The 20,462-nt window shown below is 40.3% G+C and overlaps 1 protein-coding gene across 1 annotated transcript in view; it reads right to left on the bottom strand.

Annotated features, from left to right (window-relative positions):
• Window positions 1–7,806: 7,806 nt before the first annotated feature.
• The window catches only part of GOLM1 (golgi membrane protein 1), a 68,908-nt gene continuing 56,252 nt past the window's right edge, over window positions 7,807–20,462 (bottom strand). The window contains exons 8-13 of the mRNA XM_018570243.1: window positions 18,186–18,321; window positions 16,522–16,654; window positions 16,263–16,325; window positions 14,470–14,676; window positions 9,094–9,222; window positions 7,807–7,937 (exon numbers count right to left, since the gene is read on the bottom strand). Coding sequence (XP_018425745.1) covers window positions 7,858–7,937; window positions 9,094–9,222; window positions 14,470–14,676; window positions 16,263–16,325; window positions 16,522–16,654; window positions 18,186–18,321 — 748 coding nt within the window. The 3' untranslated portion in view covers window positions 7,807–7,857. The remainder of the gene's footprint in view (window positions 7,938–9,093; window positions 9,223–14,469; window positions 14,677–16,262; window positions 16,326–16,521; window positions 16,655–18,185; window positions 18,322–20,462) is intronic.

The following is a 20,462-nucleotide window of genomic DNA, read 5'->3' as shown; positions in this document are numbered from 1 at the left end:
AAACATGTCTGCTGTTGCAGTGTCTAAAGGAAACATGTTCTAAGAAATACAAAATGTACCACTGATGAGAGGAAAACACGACCTCCAAAAAGGGTGGTGAGGCCCCCAAGGAGTTTCTGTAAGAAGAGATCACCTCAGTAAGCAATGTATATAGTCATGGCCAGAAATATTGGCACCCCTGCATTTCAGTCAGATAATGAACCACTTCACACATAAAATTGTTGCAATTACAAATGTTTCAGCATTCTCATGTTTATTTATTTTGTTTGTATTGGTATGACACAAAAAAGTGGAGGGGAAAAAAAAAGCCAAAAGTGACACATTCCACGCAATACTCCAAAAATGGACTGGACAAAATGATTGGCACCGTCTCCAAATTGCATTCCAAGTTTTAGTGGTAAAGCATTGACAATCTCAAGGTTACAAGTAGGGATGCACCGATACCTAGTACCATACTCAGTACATGTACAGATACTTTTCCAGCTCCTAGACTAGAGAAAAATTCTAAAATTAGAAGGCAGCTGTCATTTGTAAGCAGCACACGGAGCTCCTGGGATTTGTACATCTCTGTTTTAATGTATGATTTTGTTTTTCTAAACATATATAAGGGATGCACCAATACCGTTTTTTGCAAGTACTGATACTTGTTCAAGTACTCAGATACAAGTACTGATACATTTTTGTTTGTCATGTGACAGTTTAATGATTTCAGGACAGCGGTGGAGCGTCAGAGCTAAGTACCAGCTGCAACCCTGGTAGTTCTCATGAAAATGCCAAGTATCGGCACTGGTATAGGTGCATCCCTAGCTACAAGTCCATCTCCAGAGATCTTAATGTTCCAGTGTCCACTGTGCGCAACATTGTCAAGAAGTTTACAGCCCACGGCACTGTAGCTAATCTCCCTGGACGTGTATGAAAAAGAACAATTGATCAATGATTGCAATAAAGGATTGTTCAAATGGTGGATAAAGACCGTCAATCAACTTCCAGACAAATTCAAGCTGCTCTTCAGGCGCATTTACAACTGTCAGCTCGCACTATACGTCGCCATCGGAAAGAAAAGGAACTCTATGGTAGGAGAACCCCACTTCCGACACACATAAAAAAGCCAGATTGGAGTTTGCCAAAAACTTACCTGAGGGAGATCTGTGGCCAGATGAAACGCAATGACAGCTTTTTGGTAAAGCCCATCATTCTACTGTTTTCAGAAAAAGAAATGGAAAAAAATACAGTACCTACACTCAAACATGGTGGAGATTCACTGATGTTTTGGGGTTGCAGTTCTGCTTCAGGCTTTGGATGTCTTGACTGTGCATAGCATTATGAATTCTGGGGTGCAATGTAGGGCCCAGTGTTAGAAAGTTGGGTCTTACAGCAGGAGAATGACCCAAAGCACCCAGAAATGGTTTCAGACAAAGCGCTGAAGAGTACTGGACTGGTCAGCAATGATAGATAGATTTTATTTGTCACATACACAATCGTACAAGTATGATATGCAGTGAAATGCTTACACGACTGCAGCCGACTACACCGGCGCCATCTTTGTAGAGCAGTACGGTGACAAGACGCGGATGTAGAGAGCCTGCAGCTTCTCCTAAAGCTCCGGGTGTCGCCTCTGAACGGCAGCGTGATACAAGTGCAGGAGCGCTGTACAATCTTAACCGCCATTAATCCCCAACGGAGAACCTGACTGTGCCAGTTGGTAGACGAGAAGATCGTTATGGGCCTCCGCATAATCCCCCATCTTGTCCTCGACGTGGACGACTCCGTCTCCCAGGGCGTCAACATCCCTTCTCAGCAGCAAAAAGCACATCTCTATGCAGGGAGCACCCAAGAGACACAAGCACGTCCCCTAGGGTAGTGTTCAGATCTAAATCCCATAGAGCACCTGTGGAGAGATCTCAAAACAGCAGTTGGGAAAAGGAACCCTTCCAATCTGAGAGACCTGGAGCACTTGGCGAAAGAAGAGTGCTCCAAAATTCCTGTAGAGAGGTGTAAGAAACTCATTCATGGTTACAGGAAGACATTGATTTCAGCTATTTTTTCCCAAGGGCTGTGCATCCAAATATTAATTGAGGGTGCCAATCATTTTGTCCAGTCCATTTTTGGAGTTTTGCGTGGAATGTGTCAGATTTGGCTTTTATTTCTCCTTTTTTTTGTGTCATAGCAATACAAAACAAAATAAATAAACATGAGAATGCCAAAACATTTGTAATTGCAACAATTTTCTGCGCAGAGTGGTGCATTCTCTGACATGCGGGGGTGCCAATATTTCTGGCCATGACTGTATATTATATTCTCAAAAACAGATCTTTAATGACTCATGTAGAAAACTGACAACATCCCAATTAAAAGCATTTACAAAACCTAGCCCCAAAGTATAGCCTTATAAAAGAGTTGTATATCATCTCGTTCAATTCCAAACAACATGTAAGAGTCCATACTCATAAATATTGAGGAGTGTGGCCAGGTATGAAATTCATATATAAATTTATGGGCATGTGTCATTTTATCCTGGGACAAGTCGTTTTACTCAGATTCCAATAGATCTCCTTTGGGGAAAACGCACACAACAGTGTGTATGATGCATCTCCTGCACAGATCCGCATGCTGGCTTCATATGGGTTACAATCAGACTTGCACCAGATTTTCTCTTGGGAGGCTAAAGTAATAACCATTTATGACCAGTGACGTACATAGTTAGTCACTGGCAGCAGGCCAGTTTAAAACAGACTCCCGGTGGCTTTACAGTAGAAGCAATTCTGGTGTCTCAGCTGTCGCCAGATCGCTTTTACGGGCCGGTAAGCGGCTTGGTTTTATATTGTGTTATAGGCCACTAAAATGTAACTTAAGTGCAATTTTCATAAAATTTTGGGGTTTGATGAGGAGTTGCACTAGTACCGTGCAACATACAAATTTGCAACTGCCACCATTTTATTCTACCCTGTCTTGGCTTTCAGGAAATATATAATGTTTTTCAGGGTTTGCAGTCATTTGCAGGCCTAAAATGTGGATTATAACGTGTGTGCAAAAAAAGGCCTTGGTCATTAAGGGGTTAATCCATGTGATTGCAGCTGTATTCATACACAGCCGTGTAATATGTTTCTCAGATCTGTTCCTAATATTTTTTTTTTTTTCTTTGAGGGATTTTCCAGTGGAGACAGAGACCTCCATTCATGAGTTTGATCAACTTTGCCACTGCTGGCCTTTTCTTCTAAAAATGCTCATTGCCTGGCTTTCATTTGTTGAATAGCTTTTACTACTTAAAAGGTGCCGACCTTTATTTCTACTTGTTCCAGGTTAGTGAATCACAGGGAGATCAATAATGGTAGCCCAACCCCAAGGTTTATTTCATTTTACCATAAACCACAAATTGTGATCTTCAAGTTTCAATCCTGTACAAGTCCATACTAGAGAAATCCACAGAACTAAATGGTATATTGATCAGAATTCTGCAAATGTTCAGCCTGTCTCCCTCTGTATGTTTATGAACAATATGGTGATTCTGGTATAAAAAAAAAAAAAAAAGGTCTTGATTCAGAATGAGACAAAGAAGTCAAGTGCTTAGTCCCATTGCACTGTATTAGTGTAGCAGAACTGGTTGTTGCACTCCCATTGCATATTACCGGTGATATGAGCGCAATAAGACAACCTTGTTTATCAAAGATAAGCATTAAAAAAAAAAAAAAAACCAAATGAATGTATTATTGTGAAATGCTAATTACATATTTATGAAAGTGGGAGATATATGGTTGTAGCCTTCACGGTTTTATTAATAAATGTCTTCCCATATGGTCTGCAAGGACTTGTTCAATACTGATGAGAACCAGCTTTGTATATCAGGTGAATAACACGCAAATTAGAAATCCAGATGGACTGCTGATTTCAGTAACATTCTTCATACTTATAAAGTGTCAAATGTTCCAATCATATACCACTTAAAGTGGCACTATACTCAGGATTTATATCTTAGAAATTATTTCAAGTACCTTAACTATTAACAGAAGTGTATCTCATTTATGTATCACTCGGCTGTAGATCCCCAAATCATCTCTGAATTGGTGCGGACACTGTCCTTCCTTCTGGAGGGGGGCTACTTATGTTCCCCATGGTTCCTGTGTTTTGTGGGAAAGTAGTCACCGCTCCAAGCTCACTCCCGTGATGGACTACAATCTCATGTTTAGTTTACTCATTTCTATTGAGATTATAGTCCATTACAGGAGTGGTGGCTACTTTACAACACACAGGGACCATGGGGAACAAAAGTAGTCACCCTCCAGAAGGAAGGACAGTGCCAGCACCAATTCAGAGATGATTTGAGGATCTACAGCTGAGTGATACACAAATAAGATCCAACTCCTGTCACTTTAACACTGACCACTCTGAATAAGCCAAATCAACAATTCCCTTATGGCCCCCATAGTGTCCAGTTTGGTTTTAGGCTCCAGCTAGGAAAATGTAAGATGGAATCTGATGAATTGCTGGGAACTTCTGCAGGCCTTTTATATTTAAAATGTCAGCGTGATATCAAAGTCCCTGAAGCCATATTCTTGTCGCACGAGTAAATGAGACATACATCTTTGTGTTGGGAGTGTAATCTCTATTTTAATACAAATACAACAAGAGGTCATAAATTAAAACAGTTGCTGAACAATTAGACTTCATAAACAATACAGTACCATCCCATTTAAAAATTACAAATGATTCCTATGAAAGAAGAAGTAAAAATAAATGGATCTTTTTCAGAAAGTTAGGAAAAGGCGCATTTCAAGGGTCAGTTTACCTGAACAAGTCCTGGTTCAGGAATCAGTTTTGGCTACATTCATCATACATGGAGCAGTCATGGGTTTGATTTTAAGGCACACAAAACGTGCATTTAGTGTTTTGTTAATACAGACACCCTGGTGCATATATTACTGTGGAAGCGAAACATAAAAGCTGATCATATCAATGGGACGGTTGTTGTATAACAAATAAACAAACACTCAGCCATTACATGAAGGCCATTCTCAAAATCGTTTTTCAACCTTGCGGTTAAGCAATACAATATGAACCAGCAGGACCATCAGTTAGAATAGCAGGCACTGTTCAGTTGCCAGAACATACTTTCCAATCGGCTAATTGAACCTGTCTGTCCCATTAACCCGGGGGACATGTACTGTGCAAATACTAGCTTTAAAGCAGGATGCTACATTATTAAACAGGATCTATATAGTGCCAACAGTTAGTATTTTACTGAGGAGTGTGTAAATAAAGCACCGTGCAGACAATTCACTGCATTGTTGGAAGTGTATTCTTAGGCACCAACAAAAGTATGTATATGCAAACTGCATGGAGCCAGAGTTCATGTCATTGCATGGAGAGCTTAGTGTGCCCAAATGAAACGGTATGGATTGGCATATTATGGTGCGTGCTATTGCAAGATCATGCCAGTTGATATTATACTGTCCCAACAATAGGCTGCTACAAGCCTAAACCCACATTTACAGCCCTTACAAGTGTCCAAAGCCAGGGCTCCAAAAGCACACCGTACAAATCTTAGAAGCCGTATGGCTCCGTACAAACAACCGCTCAGTGAAACTCTTGCTTAGCACATTGTCTTGCGGTGAACTACCAAAGTGTGATATAAATTGTGGTCTTCTCAAACATGCTCTTCAGCTCAGATTAGCATCGGTTCACTAAAGCGTAAACCATCAGTATTTACATAGATTCATTGTAAGATTTCACTAAGGTCTAGTGAACAAAGGAAAAAAAAAATGGAGTCATTCCAGGTAGAGACAGAATGAAGACTTGCGAGATCAAATACAGATTCATGAGAAACCGAAGCTTTCAATAATATTGATGAACTTAGTTTGATCCAGAAAGGATATAAATAGAAGATAAACCCATGTAAAAAAAGAAAGACTCAAGTGGCTTTGTGAATTGGATGTTACTGTATGATCTGTACATATATTGGAAATGTGCAGGAGCTTCTCTGTCACTCACAAATAGGGAATAGAATGAAAAGCTTCAACCCAGCCAACACATGTCTAGCATGCATACATGATCAATGACAGAGTTATTCACAAAAGGGTGAAGAGTTTGGAGAATTGAACAATCTAGGACAACATAGCTGATTTGGAAAAATTCTCCAATTCAGCTCACTTTCCAGTTCAGCTATGTTGTCCTAGATTGTTCACTTCTCCTGCCTTCTCCAAACTCTTCACACTTTTGTGAATAACCCTGTCGTTGTCTGAAGGTTAAAAAGGAAAACTATCACATCTTTTGCTGGTGTCTGTGGAGTGCAGTTGCTTCAATTGTGTTGACATGGCTACGTGTACACACACGAAAAACAACCTTCTATATGTACTGAGGACATTCTCTATATCATTAGATAATCTAATGTGACAAATTCAAGGAGACATAACCAATAGTTAGAGTGGACCTAAATTCAATGTGGTCCCAATGGGCACCAGCTCACTTCCTGTTTGCCCTATTAGCCATGGTAAAGAAACAGAAGGACTCAAATCCACAGATTCAAATCATTCACCATAGCCAAGAGGGAAAGCAAAGCAGTGGCCGCTGCAACCCCCACACTCCAGGACAGGAGCAATGGCAGCCTCAGAGGGACCAACAAACCCTAAACAATGGATTTCTGTATTTAGGTCCACTTTAAATTTAAGCAGAACCTACCACGTCAGAGCTCATTTCACTGTCGCTGCCCCTAATTTGTGCCTAGCTTTCTTTGCTATTCTCATGCTTCTTTACTCAACTAGTGACTGACCCAAATATGCAGGTGGGGAGTTGGGACTACACTAGATGCATTCTTGTAGTGGGCCATTGACCCATAAAAGCAGCAAAGCTGAGAGATGGCAAGGTAACAAGATATAAAAGCAAACAAACAATAGCAGTGCCACAATTTCTGATCCGACAGGTTCCCATTAAAGAGCTAGTCAATTCTGAAATTATTTTTTGTTCATGGATAGGTACCGAGGCAAGGTGAATTACCTACTGACTTTTATATCTCTTAGGGAAGAACTCCAAAGTTCCAAATTTGGCCTTTAGTCATGAAGCCCCCTTCCTGTAGCTGCGTTAAGTTAAAAGGTATAATAGTAATCCAAAAAGGAAAGCTAGACCTGGTGGATAGTAATGGTGAGGGAGGTGGAGGGCCCTGAGATCTCTCCTTTAGAGTCATTGACATTATATTTTGTATTATCGGTTTGGGACTATGCATCAGCTATATGACTTGGAACACATGTTATTCATTGGAAGAACTTCACAAACAAACCCTGATTGGAAACATAAGTGAATAAGGCAAATGCATGCTGTGCTGATGAGTTTTGAAATCATTCGATTGACAGTAAGGCATTAGCTTTTAAAAGAGAAGTTAAGGGAGCACTACTTAGAAAAATATTGTATTCTGATAACTGCATTAAAAAAAATGTAATGATCGTTTTCAGTAAAGGAATAGCCGATTCAATGGTCTAAATATTTACATACTATACAAGCTGATAGTGACCAGCGTTGGGACACAGTAGGACAGTCAGGGATGCTTACAACAGCCACCCTTTATTCCCATGGTATAAATCTACTAGAAAAATGAAGCTAAAAATGACTTCATATACCGAATACGATCTTTGTATGCATTAACTGCCTACATATAGTTATCAGAACAAAAGATTTTCTGCAATAGTGGTCCAAAAATACAAAACCGTTTTAAATAAAGAAAATAAAACATTCTTCAAGTCCCACGTATTTGTGCAGAACGACGCATCAGCTTTCTCTTATGCGAACAATGTCCTTTTTCAGGTTTTACCGGTCAAGACAAAAGAACTTTGAAAAATGTATTTCAAAAAGTCAATGTGATGGGGAGAGCTGTTATTTTAAAGTTGGATTATCGCTGTCCTCTGCTTCTTGACCAGCCGCCTGCTTGTTCAGTCCAACTAGGGGGTTATCAACTGTTAAAAAAACAAAAAAACAAATTAAACTACTGCATCAGAACCCCCATTTGGTTGTCACAAAGAAGCAGATTTCACAAATAACGACCACAAGGTTCCAGCCTATATGAGCTTTATAACAGGCCACTTCTGGGGCAATGACATATGAAAGTGCCACTCACAGCAACGTCCCAGGTGTCGTTCTTCTACTACCGGTTTCATTTTCAATAGAAACATTTGGTTGCAAAGCTGTCACTCACGCAGCTGGGCGGATCCAGACAGAATTGTCAGGATACGTTTCAGTATACTGCGAGCACATTGTAGCTCGCGGTATACTGAGCTTAGGGTGACGGGAGGACGCTAGTTTGTGTCCTCCAGTTACTGGGGAAAAGCCCTGACCCCATAGTTCTCTTTTAAGCATCTAACAGAATATAGATGGGCATGCTGAATACAATTCTTAGCACCGACTAAACATAACAATACAAATTCTATACACTATGGAAATAGTCTACATTACAATAACTATTGTTCGGTTAAACTTTATAGTAATGACTGACTAAAGAAAAAGTTCCAATAGCTAGAAGGTCATTTTAACGTAGCTCAGGGCTAGCTAAAGAAAAGCTGAAATGATTAAAGCAAGATAAAGCCAAAAAGTTTACCTTCCCATGCAAAGAATCAAAATGCATACCCTTAGTTATGATTCAGATTACTACAAGTATCCGTTGGTGACTGGTTCTCTTTGAAATTTAGGCCACCAAAGTCAGCACATACCCCTCAATGTTAAAGTGGAGTATTTATGCAACCACAGAAATGTTGAGTGGTATGTGTATCCCAATCCAATGTAATTACACAGCCAAAACAGCGAGTGGCTTTTCAAATAAATGAAACCGATTCTCAATAAAAATGATCATGTTTTGGCTTTAATATTCTTATCCCGTTTTTCTTGTATAAGACATGATGATTTTAGGCACCAGAAGACCTCCAAAACACATCCCCCGACTCCTAATCTTGTGAGAAATAGAGATAATGTGTTGTAGAATATCAACTTCTGCTGTTTTCTCCAAGCTAAAACCAAGGATGTCCTTCTGTTGTGACCCCTCATGGTTTCCCTCACCGACTTGGTGGACTGACAAATGGTGGAGTGCGTCACATTCAGGAAGATAAAAGCCAAAAATACCTTTCAAGTTCTGACTGTTGTCATTCAGCTGAGCCTGTTTTTCTGCCTCAGGTTCTGCTACATTTGCTTCATCCCCATTGTAGTCATTCGGGTTCCCGGCATTTTGTTCCTGTTCATTTTGTTTTTGGCCTTAAAAGAGGAAAGATCTTCAATTAAATCTCATGCCTGTCAAGAAGCAGCATGAAGGTTTGTCCATGTGTAATGGCCCATGATGAACGGATGCATACTAATGTCAGATTTAGTTCTCATCTTAGATCACATTGGTTTCATTGCATCAAAGTATTTGTGTATAAATAATAGTATATAAATGGCAGTAAAATGGATTAAGCAACAGTAGTATGGTATCCTTCCTTTTCAGCACCACATGTACATTGGAATGGTCTACTGTATGACAAACTGTAAAATCTCTAAACCTTGTAAAAATGTACATAAAATCAGGACCATTATGTATGCTTTGCGCTCTACACTAAGCTTCTCTCTGCTTTTACACATGGCACCAACACTAGGTAATGAAACCTTGGTTGTCTGTGTGGCTGTTCTCTCCCTGCAGTGATATTATAATCAATTCTCAGTCACTTTTTGTGGTATAAAGATACAATTCTACAGCAATACTAAATAAATGAGAAATAAGCCTTACAACTCAAGTAGGAAGCTAAATACTCTGAAGTGTAAATGGGGAAAGTGTAATGCAGTTAACCGTTTACACACACACGGTAGCGGCCATCACGTGCTTTAATGGAAACACTCACAGCATATGCAGTGGCACTCTGACCTTTAGGAAATGCTTGTTACATTCCTGTCTGGGCATGGCAGCAAGTGACAGAGTTTTAAAAAATGTGGTATCCCTCAGAGTTTTAAAGAGTTTAATTTCTGAATAGAGCATTCAGAGATTTAGCTTAATGATTTTAAAATACAAATTTCTTAATTGTTCATTAAAGGACACAGGACAGAAGAAAATCTTAGACAACTGGGTTATGCTGCTGTTTCCAGGAGGTTGGCCACTAGCAAAAAAAAAAAAGAAGCTGTGAATCAGGAAAGTATAACCCCTACCACTCCCATCATGTTCTAATTTATCGCTAGCAAAATAAGTCTTCTCTCCTTGAAGAAAAGAAGACCCATTTATTTCTTACTTTATCAAGAACCTTTTTTCTTCTTCTATCAAGATTCTACAAATGCTGCAGAGCCAGAAGTGCTCAGCTTTCCAGATCATCTGATCTTCAGCATAGCCATTGAGACTGTACCTAGACCTTGCTGTGGAGGAAGTGGGGCCAGCCTGTAATATGAACTGCAGGCACTGGGCTGTGCGTGGGTGCTCGCTAACCACTTGGTGAAATGTGAGTTAGCTGTTGTGTATTACAGCCCAGGTCCTGTAAAGCCCTCGTTTGGGGGAATTCCATCCCTGAAGACTCCATTGGAAGTATGCCCACCTAAAGGGCAAAAACGGTCTGAAGTGTACACATGTGCCCTGCCTGGAATCTCATTACCAAGTACTCAGGCTTGCCCCTGTCTTTAGAGCCTGGCATCTTCTCTTCGTATCCCCACTGTCCCTGGTTACATTGCTATCCGTGGGCTGTGACACAATGGGCTGAATCTGGATCAATTCTGGAGAATCAATTCTGGAGCACTGCAACCAATCAGCTTCTCTGTCTCATTTTCAAATCTTACCTGAGCAAACTGAAGAGTTGCTGATTAGTTGCCATGGGCAACTGCTCCAGATTCTCTCTGCTCCAGTTTTGATAAATTCCCTCCAATGTGTCAGACACTCGAGGGCGACACCACACCTCTCTATGGTTAAGACCCACCCACTCTAAGCCGTGACAGCAAGGGACTCCTCTGCATCTCCCACACTGCCCGTGAGATCCCAGCCAGCTCCTTGCAAGGTTGAAGATCTGTCCTCCTTGCTGTTGCCTTACAGTGACCAGGTCATAGACAGCAATGTAACCCCTCCTGCTTTGGCAGTGGTCATTGTGAGCCCATTTGGTGTTTCCTCATTTACATGCTCCCATTATAGTGGCTCATAAGTACAAGGGAAGCAGTCTGGTGGGCCTTTCCAGCTCAAGCAACAGCTCAGCCTAGATCACTGTCCCCCCATTCGCTCACACTCCTTCGGGTCTTCCCTAGTTCCCCAGGTACTGCCCCCTCCTCACTACTACCAGGAAGGCATTTTCTGACAGTCAGAAAAATGTCGCTATGTGAAAAATGTTAGGGTGCATGCCCTTTGAGGGAGAATTCCTCTTCATTGCATCTCAATAATGGGAGTAAAGAGCTCTCTTGCCTCGGCAAAACTGCACAAAACTTCTGGTTCTCCACTCCAGGAGCTGTCCAGTCCTTTATGCCCAATTCCACTTCAAACCAATGCAACCCAACATTCTAGGTGTGTTGGACAACAAGTCTCATTTTCTAGTTAGCCTGGTCTTTGGGTGCTTTGGGCTATCTGTGGCCTGGTGGCCAACAACTCCAGCCCTGGAGGCTTACAACTCCAGCCCTGGAATTAAGAAACTTCAACCTTCCACTAGCATCAAAAGATTTCATGACAGATGCCAATCTGACCTGCTGGGGTGGAGTTCGACACCCCGACAGTGCAAGGTGCCAGGATGCTGGAAAAAGTTTGACTTCTGATCAATGGGTGCTTCAGCTATCCCTTCATTACTGGACCTCTCAACTGCAAGGTCATGAGACCAGGGCTCTGTTAGACAATGCCATGGCAGTGGCTTACGTCATCCACCAGGTTGGAACCAGGATGTCTCGGAGCTATCAAAGAAGCCAACAGATTCTGACTCCCGGCTCTGTCCACCATTAACATTTTAGAAATGGGAAAAAGTCATGCAGACTCTCAGTTGACAATGTCAGGACCTGGGGGAATGGTCTCTTCACCTGGAGGTGTTTCACAACCTCTGTCATGGTGGGGTATGCTGGATGTGGACTACTGGCTTCCAGATATAAAACAAAGTACAGAGATGTGTATTGCCCTAGAATGTTTTACCGGACCGGTTTGTGACAGCCATTTATGACCAGGTCCATAAAAAGTATTTTGCAGATCTTGGGCCAAGTAGGGTTTGAGGTTTCTGTAGTCCATTGTAATGACGCTTTATGTCAATGTGTTTGAAGTTGGACTCTAATGTGCTACCGCTCTTAATCTCATGTCTGTGCTAGTCATTTATATCTGGCTGTTTTGTCACCAACTTGTGCATACTGGAGAAATGAGGTTGGCACTGTGTGCACTACAACATCCTCATTATCATTACACAGCTCACTGCAATATTGTACACCATGTGCCTGCCAGTCTAATTCACAAAGCACTATTAGAGGAACCAGCTTTATTGCATGTTTAGAGAAGGAGTGGAAATTATGCAAACACAATTATCCAAGTATAACATAATCTGGTGCAAAGTTGAAGACGACCAAATGAAAAGCGATTAAAGTTATATCCTGCCAGAGCACTCACTGGAAGTCAAGTTAAACTTGTATTTCAGGTAGCACATGCCACAGTTAGCAGTTTACCACTGCAACAAAAAAGAGATTCTACTGCTAAAACTAAAGCAAATTTACTTGGGGCATATATTCCTATGACAATAGTAGCTGTAAAGCAAAAGTCAAACTCTCCCTTCTCCAAGTACTTTAGATCCAAGGTTCTTAACATGTAATGTACTGTATGTACTCTAATGGCTCCTGTAGGGGGTACATGGTGCTACTATGAAATGTGGCAGCTAACAAGGAAGTAACATATTTATTAAATGCAGCACAGCTGTGTATTATAATCCCTATTACTCAATATTTCTCCAAAGCTTAGCAACCAACTGCCAAGAGATCACAGTGGCTGAATCTGGCTGTGATGGCAATTAGCAAAACAGAATGAAGATGCTTGTGGGCTCCATAGTAAGAGTGCCAGGCCTCCTTCCTGCAGGTTCCCTCCCAATCCAGAACCTGGCTTTTAAAACCTACATTGTGCTCCACTCCCTTATCCACCACTAACATGCATACCACACAGGAACTAGAGATAAGTGGATTTAGGAAAGGACAGCCAGATGCGGCTGAGAATGGGGGCATGGGGTGTAAGCTGTGGCTGCAAGGAATTGCATTGGATTCGTGGGAAATGTGACTGTACAATCCCCTTAATATCCATCATAAAACTATGCTTTGCATGGGTCTGCCTGATTTGATACTAATGGAATTATTTATTTGTTTAGAGCTGTATTACTATGTAATGCTAAGTTTTGGTAAGTCTAAACAAAAAAATTGTACAAAGATTAAATAATCAGATTGGATTAGTGTATGGCTTAAATTCCATTTTCTGCTATGTAGACACACACGTTTTGAATTCAATATGTGAAAACCTTTAATCAACTGTACACCATTACAACCTGGTTTTGTGTAAATCAGATTTTTGCACCCTTTTAAAACAAATGTAACTATTGAAATTTGGAACAGATTTAAAGGATACCTGCTCTTTTAGAAGTACTGTACCCAATTTTATTTTTTTTACAGGAGTAAAACATCAATTTGTTCTATGATTGCCTTAGAGTATATCTAAACCTAAAGAACAGAAATGTAATATATTGCAGCTTACCAGTCCATAGATGTGGTGCCTGCATTAGTTTTTATTTTCCCCTGGTGATCCTGCCAGTAACACTTCCTGTCCTAGGGCGACAATGCTCACTCAGTGTACTTAATCTATTGAGGAGCAGTATTGTCACTCTAGGAAAGGACTACAGATCCTATGGATCAACTGTGGGCATATGGTTCTGTTATAAAGGTTTCTTATTTTTCTCTCTTTTATTTGAATTCGATGCATCTGACTGACAATGCAAGGACACCCCATGAGTAGGTAAATCCATCTTGAAAACGTTTGCTTACTAACACGCCTTCTATAAAGTATTTGATATAATTAAGTGCAAAGGTTTTAGGATAAAAATAAGATGCAGAGAGATATAAGAAGGCAAAGGAGATCCACCAAGAGTTTCCCGGAACTCCTTAAAGGACTCGGGGGAAAAAAATGATCTTGACCCTTGCAGTGCAACCTCTGTACGGCAAGGGTTGAAGTGCTTGTTTTCGTCTAGTAGTGAAAATGAAGTAATATACTCACCTGAACCTCTGAGCCGACTGGCTATTAGCCCGGTCCCTGGTGCCTCACTCCCCCTCCGCTCCAGTGGTCTAAGGTTCAATGTATTGGATGCCAGGATGTCGAGGGACATACCATTCCTGGATCAGAGTAGCAGCCAGGCCCAAGGTTTAGGCGAGTATAGCTATTATTTATGCTCCAAAATGAAAATGAGCACTTAACCCTTGCAGTGCAGAGGTAACCCCACTGCAAGGGTTAAGATAATTTTTCCATGGAGTTCTTCTTTAAACTTAATTGCATATGGATGTTAGACTTGCCTTTATCATCTTCCTGCTGACCATCTAGGTTTACTAGATGTTCTCTCTCCACTTCATTCTCTTTATTGGTTTCTTGGTCATCACCCTCTTTATCCTCTTCTGCAATTATATTGTCAGGGTCATTTTCATTTTCTGGCTTCTGTACATTATCTGCGTTTTTATCCTCTTGCTTAGACTTCTTTTCCCTCACAATCCGTTCCACAATTTCTGTAATAAAGACAAATATCAATATAAAAAAAAAAAAAGACATCCCACAGCATACACAAGCTGCTAGGAATGCTGTAAATATACTTTAATAAGCATACTGATCTGCCAGCAGATGTATACCATAGGCTTCAACCTCTGTCACATTCAGGACTGCAGATACACCCGACTTTGATCAAGCACTAGCTTACCTGGCTCAGTGCCTGAGCAAAGATGTCCATTACTTGGAGTTCAGAAGATAGTCCTGCAACTACTCTGGTCTGCAACTATGGTTACAGCTTGACTTGTTTATGGCATCTATTCCTGGGCCAAATTCAGCTTGTTTTCCCAACATGAATGAGATGGACTTTGAATGCAATTAAGAGCTCAAGCTCTCCTTGAATTACTTTAAAACATTTGGTTCAGTATGGGTGTCGTAAAAGAATCTTTACTGATAGGATTGATGATATTGACTTTAAACACTCCTCTTTACATAGTCTCCAGAAAGCTCAAAAAGGTTTTAAAATTAAACCCGTTTTTATAATTTGTAAATAGATTACACCGTGCTACTGTTTTGTCCAGAGGTTGTTTTTTCACTACTTGGTCTTTCATTGCAGCTGTCACTATTTTACAATTTTGAGGGGTGGAAAAGCCATAAGCACGAATATTTTTGTTTAATATCATTTGTACATTACCCACACTTGATTGTTAGCAATACTTCAACTGACTGCACTGCTAACATAAGATGGATAATGCATTCCCAACCAGACAGATTTCTGACAAACTAAATATAATGGAGCGGCTTGGAACATGCAGATCAATAACAAATGAGTACTGCACACCCCTGGATATCGGAGAACGGTGTCAGCCTTCTTCAGTTTCAGCAGGTACCACGTACATGATAACCCCACTGCTAGTTACTACTCCTCAAATAAAGTGAAGTTTCCCTTTTTTGAAATTAAAATGGCAAACTAGTCACAATATATGTCTCTGCTCTAGGAAATCCCTTACGCCTGTATTTTAGGCACATGGTACACTTTCCTATATAAACAGTTTCAGTTGTTATTTTTCTAGTGAAATTAAGTTAAGAATAAAGTAAATCTGATTATGCTTCCGAATGTCACCTAGAATTTTCTTTCTTGCAGTTATACGAGGCATTATTATATACCACCACAATAGTATGCACCTCTTTAAAAATGAATCGTTCCCCATGAGGCTGAAGAAGCTTAACAATTAATAACTTCATTTTTAGTGAAGGTGTCCTTTATGGACCCCTCTTCCCTTCATAGTGGATTCCCCAGGGGTAAATATATAGCTGAAGTCCCACATCAGGAATCTACATTGTGTGGCTCTGCTCAGTGAAGTATAGCCTTTCCTTAAACGCACAGTCAAGGCCAGGCCTTGCATCCGCCACACAAGTGTACTGTGGCCGCCCCATTCCTAAAGACAGGCATATTCTTGTACTCCACACGGAGTACAGAGCCATCCTTAGAAATGAACAGAAACTGAGGTATGCATGCAGAAAAAATCTCTGGAGTGGGAGTTCTTGTTCCATGGCACCATCACAGGCATATACACTGCTGTTTTAATGTGGACATAAGCCTACAAACCTTCCACGGTTTCGGTTTTTGGGTTGTGGAGAGTAACTGCACCTCTGAATGAAAGCCCACAGACTATGAGGAGAACATACAGAACATTGCAGACAGTGTACTTTGTAGGAATTAAAGTGTGTTAACGCCTTAAAAACCATCCCGCTGAAAATCAAACATCACAAAGTAACAACGGGAAAAGTAAAAAACAAAATATTTAGAATTTAAATATACAGTCGACTTGCAATATATTCTGCATTTTGTACTAGAAAAGACCTACCCTGATTTGCTGGAGGAGGAATAGCCGCGTTCTCGTCTTCCTTGGAAGGTGGAACAATTTCAACTTCTAGATTGTCTTTAGATTTCACTTCTTCCTCCTCTTTTTGCTCGATAATCTCTTGTTTTGTGGTTGGCTTGATAAACATAAAAGCACATTATTGCTCACAAATGCATCCTTCTATGTATGATTATTAAAAACATAGACGTGTCAGGTGTAAAATGCTGTGATTTTGAAATACTTTCAAAGCAGGAAGTGAATGCTCTGCAAGTGTAAGGGGAAAATGACCAGTTTGCCAAAGCAATGCACACTGGGATTGCCTCATCAGCGGAGCATTGCTAGAAAATCTCATCTGTAGTCTCAGGAAAAAGCATTTTCCTCTCCTAAGATGATGTTCATGGCCACATGCCCTAGTCACATGTGCCAGAAATCCAGGAAATAAAAAAGGAGAACTAGTAATCTGCCCTTAGTAAACATGGCCACTGTCAGAAGACTGGGGAGGAAAAGAGAAATGTATGCCAAGAATAAAAAGCCTGCAATTATCTAGAAGTATGCGTTTGTAGATTGTCATTACTAAACAATGTGTGTTTTAAAGATATGGGTAAAGGTCCGCTTCAAGTGCAAGATCAGAGCAGTAGTCAAATATCAAATAAAAGAAAACTTATAATACAACCCAACATTTAGAAACGGCTACAATACCAATTACAGACCCAGTTATATAAAATGTTTCAAGGGATCTCTTTAGCACTTGAATGCATAGAAAATAAAATTAAAGATGGCATCAAGAGATAGATATGTTCTGCATGCAGCTTTGGGTTCAATAATCCAATCCCTACAGAAGGCAAGTACAGATGGCCCGATCTTTCAAGAAAAAGGACCAGTGAGAGGAATCCGCCATCATTACAACAACTGACCCCAGTAGGTCTTACTCAGACTCCGGCAACATTAAACCCCATCACACTGGCAAGGACATTGATTGGAAAATCTTTGCAGTCGATAAGCACTTCTATAGATGGCATATATTTGCTTTATTAGCAAGACATGAATATCAATGTCATTTAGTGTGGCAAGATTGCTTGAATCTGCATCCAAGGGAATTCATAAAAAGTAAGATATGGCCAGTACAAAGGATGCAAGTACAGGTAGTAACTAGAGGTGCACCAAAATGGAAATTTGAAAACCGAAGCAAAACAAAAAATTGTCAGGCTGAAACTGAAAATGTTTATTTTTTTAAATTATTTTAATATTTTATATTTAATTTATCCAACAGCTGCAAAAATAAACCCTAGTGGTTCTGCAGCAATTGAAGAATCTAGCGAGAAGAAAACATGTCTTAGGGTTTGCTTCCCTTAGAGCAGAGAGAAGACAACCATTGTACTATGGCTACTAGCAAAAAAAAACAAAACTGAGGCATGCTTGGAGCGGGAGGGGGTTATACGGGGCTGTCCTTATAGCTTTGTCTTGCTCACTCTCCTGGAGGTAGCAGCTGAATCCAGTGTTCCAAAATACTAGCCACTGTCCCGTAATCTACGATCAAGAAATTACATTTTGTTTTTGGGTTTAGCTATGCTTTAAGAGGCATTGGTACAGAATTTGCTGGTTGTGACTTGTGCTCCAATTTTTATCCTGCAAGCTTTCATATGGTAAAAACGGAATTGCTTTCCTACCTTTGGTTTTTCAGCCCCGGATATAGTTTTTTCCACGTTTTCTTCATTCACTACATTTGCCCCTTTCACACCTGCATGTCGAAGCCGCTCTTCACATTGCTCTTTTACTTCTGATATCTTACTGCTGCACTGTGCTCTAAGAACAAAAAAAATAAGCATATTGTTTAGAAATGTCAGAATATCAGTAAGTGAAAGAAATACTTCACTGGATCGTTGCCAAAAGGCTAAGAAGCGATGAGTGACAGAAGTAGGTTTCCAGTTTAACCCTTGTAGGGGTTTCAACAGGTGCAATGTTAAACACTGAATTTCTGCAACTGCCAAAAGTACATATTTTAATTCCCCTACAATGTTCTACATGTCAACATAGATCTTATTTTATAAAATTTACTGGGGGGAAAAAAAAAAAACACTTTCTAATAAAATGTGCAGGCCATATGGTCTCCAACACTCCAAAGTTTGCATGCATTGTACTGGCTTAAAATGTAAGAGAAAGACATTGGGGGGAATTTATCAAAACTGGAGCAGAGAGAATCTGGAGCAGTTGCCCATGGCAACCAATCAGCATCTCTCTTCAGTTTGCTCAGGTAAGATTTGAAAATGAGACAGAAGTTGATTGGCTGCAGCGCAAATCTGCTCCAGTTTTGATAAATTCCCGCCATTGACTATATTGAAAATCATACAAAATGCACGGAATGCAACGAATGCTAAAAACTGTAGAACACACCTAAGAATGAATCATAAAAAAAAAGGACTGCGCTACAATAAGCTAAAAGTACAATCTTATAGTCTTTACAATACTACTATGCAGGACCACCCTGTGGTGAATACAATAAGATGCAAAAAAATGATATTCAATGTGCTTTAAAAATCATTACAGTGAAAACATCTGATAGCAATTGAATATACAAATTCTTATAAATATCACATATATTAAGTGCAAATCAATTATCAGATCAATAAATCCAGTGAAAAGTAGATTAGTTCAGTGAAAATTGAATACTTCCAATCCTGTGAAAATATTCCGGTGAAAAAACTATTCATTAATATCCTAATACTTGTAATACCACACAGCAATATCCACTCTTGTGTGTCCTGTGCCCCAGTGCTCTTCAATTCACCGCCTGTGTACAACTGCCAAAAATGCACACTTACCAGAACCCAATGACCTCTTAACGTTTAGTGCAGCATGTAATTTTCCCCTCAATACGCCTCCACTTCATACAACCCCACTGCCGCTACTCCAAAGGAAACCTGTTGACCTCCAAAGCGACTTGGAGGACCTCCAAAGAGGCTCCGATTTAGACACTCGTAGTGCAGTATGTATTAAAACCTGTGCTTTGTTAGAAAAGTAGAACACTCGCATTTAAAAGCAGTAAACAATTGCGTATATCTCAATCGTCGGTAAAGACTTTCTCTTCACTGCTCTCGGTTGAATAATAATAAACTACATACTGCACTACTCCTCCGAGCCGCTTTGGAGGTCAACAGGTTTAGATCAGAAGGATTCGTGGGGGTACAGTAATTTAGTATCATAGTACAGTGTTCCTTTACCCAGAACAGCTCTCACATATGTAACATGCCTGCTATAGGCATGTTCATTTGGCAACAACTTTGTCATTGCTTAAAGTGACATTAAAGTTTAAAAAAAAAAAAAAATTCCCTCACCCCAATGTTAATGTCAGCACTTACCTTATATGATGTCTCTTAATCCGATCTTCTTTCATGTCATTTTCAGCCTTCTCTCCAGCGCTGCGGCGGGTGTCCGATCCAGCGCTGACTCCTCTGTCCTTGCTGGCACTTCCTGTCCCACGGTGTCTGCATGCGGGTGCACGCGCCCATAGACTTACCTTGAGTCTCTCCTAGTCCGAGAATCCGAACTGCGCATGCGCCTGCCCCAAGATGCTTTGCGGCCGCCCGAGCAGTTTCGGATTCTCGGATGGGAGCACATGGCGAAGACGGGGGAAGTTTAAACCGCTTTTAAAAGCAGTTTTTTTTCTTTTTTTTCCCAACACTTTTTGCATATATCTACTGCTCGCTAGCAGTAGATATATGCAAACAAAACAGAGGGTTTAGAAACCCTTTAAGTTTTTTTCAAATTAAAATAAGGCTTTTTTAAATCTTAACAGTAACAAAAAATAAATAATTTAAATGGTTAAAACAAACAAACACAAAACAATGGAAATACGCATCCTATGTACTTCAATTTAGTTTTTTGAGACATGTGTAGCACGCATAGTGTCCACAACTGGTTAATAAATAAAATAAAAAATGGACTGG

This window comes from Nanorana parkeri, unplaced genomic scaffold, assembly GCF_000935625.1.
Source record: "Nanorana parkeri isolate BGI_ZX_2015 unplaced genomic scaffold, ASM93562v1 scaffold1485, whole genome shotgun sequence".
Classification (NCBI taxonomy): Eukaryota; Metazoa; Chordata; class Amphibia; order Anura; family Dicroglossidae; genus Nanorana; species Nanorana parkeri.
The sequence above is the reverse complement of the archived record's forward strand: the minus strand, read 5'-3'. Positions and strand labels throughout refer to the sequence as shown.